The sequence below is a fragment of the Gekko japonicus genome, unplaced genomic scaffold (genome assembly GCF_001447785.1).
Source record: "Gekko japonicus isolate JY-2015 unplaced genomic scaffold, Gekko_japonicus_V1.1 scaffold513, whole genome shotgun sequence".
In the NCBI taxonomy this organism is placed as follows: Eukaryota; Metazoa; Chordata; class Lepidosauria; order Squamata; family Gekkonidae; genus Gekko; species Gekko japonicus.
Genome location: NW_015171519.1, coordinates 820,117 through 827,923, shown reverse-complemented (window position 1 = coordinate 827,923; position 7,807 = coordinate 820,117). Strand labels below are relative to the sequence as shown.

Sequence of the window (7,807 nt, the reverse complement as noted above, 5' to 3'; positions counted from 1 at the left end):
TATATTATATTATATTATATTATATTATATCCGGGAGAGCCTAAGATTGTCCGGCAGCAAGATGCCTTCATGCACCACTAGGTGGCAAGCTGGGCTGGTTTAGAAGGCAAGACGTTTCAGAGGTGGCTTGCTGTTGCCTGCCTCCGCGTCATGACCCTGGCATTCCTTTGAGGTCACCGAAATATTACCCAGAGCCAACCCTGCTTAGCTTCCGAGATCTAACGGAATTGAGTTCGCCTGCACCATCCAGGTCAGGGCACCACTTTCGGTTAGCAGAGACAATAGTAACATTGGTAGACCAAAGGTCTGACTCAGTATCCAGCAGCTGAATGCATACGAGACCCCGGGTAGTCCCTTCCCTTCCTTCCAGCTGACCTCTGCAACTCCACCAGGCATTGCACTCTTTCAAGACGAAGTGGCACGGAGGTCAGAGTGGCGGGCACTGTTCCCCCTAAGCTGAGTGAGTGTGAGCTGGCTCACAGTTTTTTAGCCTCCAGCTCACAGATTTTTGTCTTCGCTCAGGAGAGATGACTGCAGAGCAAACTAATTGTTGCAGTAGCCCAATCGCTCGCTCACAACTCTAATGCCAGTAGCTCGCAAGGTAGAATTTTTGCTCACAAGACTTCACAGCGTAGAGGGAACATTGGGGGTGGACCTGACACAAGTTGTTGTGAGGGCAAAATGGGGGAAATCCATGTGTGCCGCTCTGATCTTGGGGGGCTTCAATAGATGCCCCCAGGAAAATGCTAGGACTAGACTTGGCCCGTGAGTTTTGGGACATTCCCCACTTGAGAAAGGAGTTGGTCATTCCAGCGTGCATTCCCACATACGTTCCTGCCAGAATGCCTAATGCTCTTGTCTTTGGGAGGGCTAGTGCTAAGCAGGGGTGGGGGGTCTAAACTCTGATCCAAACACCACCACCCCAAGATCCACCTGTTTTGTATCACATTCACTTCCTCTGAGGCTGCAACGCCGAGGGGATGCGCGAGAAGGTTTACCTTGTGGTACGACCCGGAGGGCTCGCAGTCGCAGCAGCAGCAGCAGCAGCAGCGGATCAGAACGAGGAGGACCAAAAGGAGAACTGCGCCTGGGAGGAAACGAGATGGGCGTGTCAGGTCACCGGCTCTCCAGAATTGGGGGGAACCGATGAGGAAGAGCTCAGTGGCTGCTGTTAGCTTTTGGATTTTGGAGAACTATTCAGAAGGCCATGGATTTGGGACCCGGTAGAACATTCTGGGCTCCCTACGTCTACAGAAGAAGAAGCTTTCCAAGCCGTGAAGGTTAACTGATGATAGAGACACAAGAGCAGAGAAGAAGAAGAGAAGAGATTGGATTTATACCCCACCCTTCACTACCCGAAGGAGTCTCAGAGCAGTTTACAATCTCCTTCCGGTTCCCCTCCCCACAACAGGCGCCCTGTGAGGTAGGCGGGGCTGAGAGAGCTCTTTCAAGAACTGTTACTGACAGAAGAGGAAGAAGAGATTGGATTTACACCCCGCCCTTCACTACCCAAAGGAGTCTCAGAGCAGCTTACAATCTCCTTTCCCTTCCCCTCCCCGCAACAGAGAGCTCTTGACAGAAACGGCTCTTGAGAGAACGGCCCTGAAAGAACTTAGGACTGACCCAAGGTCACACCAGCAGCCAAGTGTGGAGGAGTGGGGACTCAAACTCGGTTCTCCCAGATTGGAGTCCACGCTCCTAACCACTGTGCCAAACCGGAGTTGGGAGGCGGGACGCCCTGCCTGGCCAGCTGCTCTTCCCAAGCCGCCTGGTAAACTTCCACGTAACTTTCTCTTCTGCTTGATAAACACAGGTGTGCTGGGACAGGGAAGCAGGGGGGTGAAAATGAGTTGCCATCCATCAGGTCCCCAGAAGGTCGTCTGAGAGCAATGCTGATTCTATGGGTCGCTATGAATTGAGGCAGATGCTGAGAGAAGAAGGGAAGAGATTGGATTTATACCCCGCCCTTCACTACCCGAAGGAGCCTCAGAGCAGTTTACAATCTCCTTTCCTTTCCCCTCCTCACAACAGACACCCTGTGAGGGAGGTGGGGCTGAGAGAGCTCCTTCGAGAACTGCCCTTGAGAGGACAGCTCTGAGAGAACTTCTAACTGACCCAGGGTCACGCCAGCAGCTGCATGTGGAGAAGTGGGGAATCAAACCCGGTTCTCCCAGATTAGAGTCCGCACTCTTAACCGCTCTCGGGGCGGGGGGGGTGGTAAAGAAGCTGGCCAGCTCACCCCACCCAACTCACCGATGAAAGTGAAGAAAATGGCAAAGGCAGCAATATCCCAGTCAGTCTGGAACATCTCCTTGGTCGCCAGTCGTTCCAACGCGTCGTTGATCTGGTCGCTCAGTTGTTGGCCGAAGTCTTTGCCTTGAGATGCCATGTTCAGGTTTCCCAAGCGTCCCAATGGATCTGTCGATGACAAAAGGGGGAGTTGAACATGTCAGAATGGGAGCTAACCAAGGGCAGAGTCACACAGACAACTCCAGCGGGGGTTGCCAATCTCCAAGTGGGGCCTGGCGATCTCCCGGAATTATAGCTGAGCCCCAGACTGCAGGGATCTGTTCCCCTGGAGGGGACAGAGGGTGGCGTCCAGGGCATTATACCCCAGACCCCATCCTCCTCAGTCTCCACCCTTCAAACCTCTAGGAATTCCTCAACCTGGAATTGGCAACTCTAACTCCAGCCAATATGGTAGCAGAGAGCATCCCTCACAAAGCGTTCTTCTCTGGGGTGGGGCCAGATGCTGTGGGGGGCCTAGCAAGAGCTGGGTCAGACGCAGGTCCCGACACAGTCCAGTTTCCTTATTGCTTTTCTCCACCTCGACAGTTTGCCCAGCCTTAGTTCTGCCTCTCGGGCCTGTGGCTCACGAAACCGAACGCAGCCACGGATTTTCGCCTGCCGGCGCGAACCAGTCACAAACATTTCTGCGCGTCAATGACGAACATACATTTCAGCCCTTACGAACAGACGTTTCTGCAGTCCAGGGAAGGTTGCCCTAACCAAGCCCCTGGTAGCGATAGATACATCAGAGGTTAGCCGTGTTGGTCTGCAGTAAAGCAGATTGGAGTTCAGTAGCATCTTAGAGAGGAACAAGAGGTTTCGGGGTGTTAGCTTCCAGGAGTCAAAGCTTCCTCTTTGACTCTTGAAAGCTTGAACCCCGAAACTCTTGTTTCTCTCTAAGGCACTACTGGTCTCCAATCTAGCTATAGATGTTGTACGCTCCTGACTTCCAATATGACCGGTGTTCCCTCTAAGCTGAGTCAGTGTGCGCTAGCTCACCGTTTTTTAGCCTCCGGCTCACACAATTTTGTCTTAGCTCAGGAAGGATGGCTCCAGAGCAAACTAATTTGCGCAGCAGCCAGATTGCTTGCTCACAACTTGAATGCCAGTAGCTCACAAAGTAGAATTTTTGCTCGCAAGACTTCGCAGTTTAGAGGGAACATTGAATATGACCCCAAGCAATCTCTCTTCCAAGTCCTTGAGGCCCTCCAGACAAACAGGTGTCTGTGTGTGTGCGTGTGTCGGATCCCAGAGCAGAAGATGAACGAGGAAGTTGCTTTTGGAAAGAAGCAGAGACCTTAAAAGTGAGCTGCTCAATTTATAAGAGAAACGTAAAGCAGACTTTAAAAAAAACCAAAAAAACCCCTCCAGGTGAAGATTCCTTGGTGGAAATTATTACCTGCTGCAGAAATGCCTCCCTCTGCTTTTGCTCCTTTCGCGTCCGTGACTTTCTCTGACTCTCTGTGAAGCGCCTTCCAACTTCCTTGTTCCTGTTTGCATGAAGTAGGGCCCAGGGCTGGTGTTGATTTCAGAGCACCTGAGCCCAGGCTGAGATCTGGCAACACCCACGTCTCCTCCTCTTCCCTTGCTAGGGAAAGGCAACTGCAGCCAGGCTCCCTCCCGGGTAAAACAGGTGGACTTTTGAAAAAGAAGAAAAGAAAAAGAAGAGCTCCCTGCAGAGGAACCCTGCCAACGATCCCTTCACACATCACAGGAAGGCAGCTGTGTTTAACCCCGTGTGTACAAGCAGGAAGAAACCACACTTGGTCTTCAGTTGCTGGTACACACTGCATGCCGAAACACTGTTTTACTACGTTCGCGCTTGATAGTTTTAAGAAGTACACATGCACGCTCTTAAAAAGTGTGCCTTCAGAAACAAGGGTTGCCAATTTCTTTTTTTGCATGACTGCCGTCTTAAGGGCATAGATGCCCTGCCTCCTGTCCCCAGTTGGCAACCTCTGCTCAAGGATTCACTTTTAAGACAAACGTTTTAACTGGTTTCACATGTGTGGCAGGCAGATGGGTTTCCAGTGGATGACGGGCAGAACTGCAGCAGGTGTAGATTCCCCTTGTGCTGGGGAAAGGCACAGTTCTGAAACTAGTGCAGGGTCCCTCCCACCTTTACGACCCTGTGGAGGCCTTTGGGATTCTGACACTGCATGGTGGGCACAGAAACGAAAAGTGCCTGCTGCCACCAAATGGCTTCCTTAGGAGGCGGAAAGAAAGTTTTACAATTCCTCCCCCCCACCCTGACTTTTTGGGGTCGATTGGGTCCATTTCTGAAATTCAGCAGCTTAGTTGGGGGCAGGGCTATTTTTGGGCAGGAACGCACAGGAACGGAGTTCCGGCTGGCATCCAAGTTGGCCACGCCCAGCAGGAACTCATTAGCATAATATGACGCTCCCAACAGCAGAAACTCATTAGGATTTGCTGCATTAGGGGTGTGTGGCCTAACATGCAAAGGAGTTCCTGCTACAAAAAAGGCCCTGGGTTTTGACAACAAACAAGGTAAACAGAATAAGAAGCAAAAGGCTGAGCCGGTTGAAACTAAACCCAGCGAAGACGGAGGTCCTGGGCCTGAGTCGGAACGGGATGGGGTTAGGGCTCCCTCTCCCGACCTTCGATGGGGTGCCTTTGGTGCCTGCGTCGGAGGTTAGGAGTTTGGGAGTGCTCCTGGACTCCTCCTTGACAATGGAGGCCCAGGTAGCAGCCACTGCCAGGTCTGCTTTTTACCATCTGAGGCAGGCTCGGCAGTTGGCCCCTTTCCTCGACCGTGATGATCTGGCTACAGTGATCCATGCGACGGTCACCTCAAGGCTAGACTACTGTAACGCTCTCTACATGGGGCTGCCTTTGTCGTTGATTCGGAGGCTGCAGCTGGTGCAGAACGCGGCAGCTAGGCTGCTGCTGGGCCTCCCCAGGTGGGAGCACATCAAGCCTGGGTTGAAGGCGCTGCACTGGCTGCCCATAGCATACTGAATCCGCTTCAAAGTGCTCTTTAAAGCCCTATATGGCCTGGGTCCGACCTACCTGAGGGACCGCCTTTCCCCGTATATACCCCCAAGAGCACTTCGGTCGGGGACCCAGAGCCGTTTAGTGGCCCCGGATCCCCGAGAGGTACGATATGCTGCAACAAGGGCTAGATCCTTCTCAGTGGCGGCCCCTACCTGGTGGAATGAGCTCCCGGAAGAGATCAGGGCCCTGCGGGATCTTATGCAATTCCGCAGGGCCTGCAAGACGGAGCTCTTCCCCCAGGCCTTTATGTAGGGGCCGCCGCACCTGCCCCCCCCTTCCACCACTACCAACGGTGGAAATACCATCTAAGTTGGATCGCCCTTGATGGCCCGGTGGCAAGACGGACTATATGGCGGCAAGATCAGTCGATTAGCTTGGATTAAGACTGCCGGTATTATATTAGTATAACTAGCGCTGGCAGGGGTCACTTCCTGTAAGAGACAACTGTAGACCATCTTGGAACTTAAAAACTTAAAGCACTTTATTACTATTACTATTAACAGTATGTATTGATTGTATTCTGTGATTTTATCGGATTTTATTGAATTTTATGTATGGGCCTATGCCCCTTGTAAGCCGCCCTGAGCCCGCTTGCGGGGTAGGGCGGGGTAGAAATACCTGAATAAATAAATAAATAAAATAAAAAGGTGGGTGTGGCTGGATGAGCACACTTTTGGTAACATGGGGGTGTGGCCTAATATGTAAATGAGTTTCTGCTATCAGGGGTGTGGACTAATATGCTAATGAGTTCCTGCTGTTTGGTGTGGCCTATTATGCTAATGAGTTCCTGCTGGGCTTTTTCTACAAAGAAAGCCCTGGTTGGGGGAAGCTGGGAGGAGTGACCCAATATGGCCTGAACCTCAACACTCCCATGGTTTTGAGGCATTGTTTGGCTCATCTGGGGGCTGGGTTTGTGGTACCACCCAGGTGGATTCCAAGATCCTTGGTGTGTGTTTCAGGTTGGGCTTTGGGAGTGATTCTTCACTCCCTTTCTTGGCTGCCGTGGGCTGCATGTAAAGTGCCGTCAAGTCACCTCCAACTTGTGGCAACCTCATCGGGTTTTCAAGGCAACAGACGTACGGAGGTGGTTGACCATGGCCTGCCTCTGCGTAGCAACCCCGGACTTCCTTGTTGGTCTCCCATCCAAATACCAACCAGGGCTGATCCTGCTTAGCTTCCGAGTTCTGACACCATCAGACTAGCCTGAGCCATCCAGGTCAGGGCAAGAGACCTTCAGAGGTGGTTTGCCATTGCTTTCCTCTGCGTAGCAACCCCGGACTTCCTTGGTGGCCTCCCATCCAAGGACTAACCAGAGCCGGTCCTGTTTAGCTTCCCGAGATCTGATGAGATGGTGCTAACTAAACACTCCACCAGGACGGAGGAATTGCTGTGTTAAGGAATCCACCAGACGGGGGCCTTGCGGGTTCTCCGAAGACTTTTCACTTGCGCAAGACTTGTTCGGCGTTTCCCTTGCTACGCGGAACGGTGGAGGGCAGCGTCACAGGGACCGAGTTCCCAACACTGTGTGGATTCTAGCGCCCTCATCTGCATGATGAACAAGGATGAGAGACAGGTTTATCTCAGGCATGGCATTAAAGGAACGCCCACTGGGACTCGGCTTCTGCTGCCAGTGGACGAAGTCCTCCCACCCACCCACCCTCGCCAAGACCGCTCCAGTGAATGCGTGTGCACGAGCTTCCATCTCTGTCCAGCAGGTGGCAGTATTACCCTGTTGAGATAGCCCAAGATGGGTCGCCGTGTTTGTCCGTAGCAGCAGAAAAGAGCAAGAGTCCAGGACTAACAAAATTTGTGGCAGGGGAGGAGCTTTTGTGAGTCACCGCTCACTCCTTCGGATATCTGCCACAGATGTTGTTAGTCTATAAGGTGCTGCTAGACTCTTGCTCTTTTGTCCTGCGGGTCATGCAGAGACAGACCGGAGCGGGCCTCTCCGAATTTTGAAAAACTTGCTGTGTTCTAGTCTTTTCAGAGTCTGGGCCTAACTACACAGGGCCAATGCGCTGATGCGGGTTTTGTTTAAACCCTGGGAGGAGGGAATATCATGGGGGAAAGTGGATGGGGGGGGAAGGGGTTGAATCTTTCTTCTCTCACCATTTATCCACTGCTACTAGGGACGCCATCCTCCAGGTGGGACCTGGGCAGGGCCGGCCCCAGCTTATTTTGCACCCTAGGCGAGGATCCCTTCTGGAGCCCCCCCCCCCCCGTGCGCCCACCATGGCTCGGACCCATTAATTGGATCTGTACCCCGGACCTCCCGTTCCCCTGGCACCCATGCTCTTAACACTCACTTTTGCTTTTCTAACTTTGCCTGCTTTGCACATCTGGCTTCCACCAAGGAAGACTCTGCAAAGAAAGGCACTCGCAGTCGCAAACAACCTCTGCTTCTCACTTGCCTTGACAGTTCCTTGCCGGGGTTGCCATAAATCAGTTGCAACTTGAGTGTCCTTATGTAATAGCCCCCCTACTTAGGTTCCTCTTTGACTCA

The 7,807-nt window shown here is 52.5% G+C and overlaps 1 protein-coding gene across 1 annotated transcript in view; it reads right to left on the bottom strand.

The window, feature by feature from the left end:
* SMIM22 (small integral membrane protein 22) overlaps positions 1-3,767 on the bottom strand; it is a 5,539-nt gene extending 1,772 nt beyond the window's left edge. Inside the window, exons 1-3 of the mRNA XM_015419420.1 lie at positions 3,689-3,767; positions 2,254-2,418; positions 999-1,087 (exon numbers count right to left, since the gene is read on the bottom strand). Coding sequence (XP_015274906.1) covers positions 999-1,087; positions 2,254-2,389 — 225 coding nt within the window. The 5' untranslated portion in view covers positions 2,390-2,418; positions 3,689-3,767. The remainder of the gene's footprint in view (positions 1-998; positions 1,088-2,253; positions 2,419-3,688) is intronic.
* Between the last annotated feature and the right edge of the window lie 4,040 nt (positions 3,768-7,807).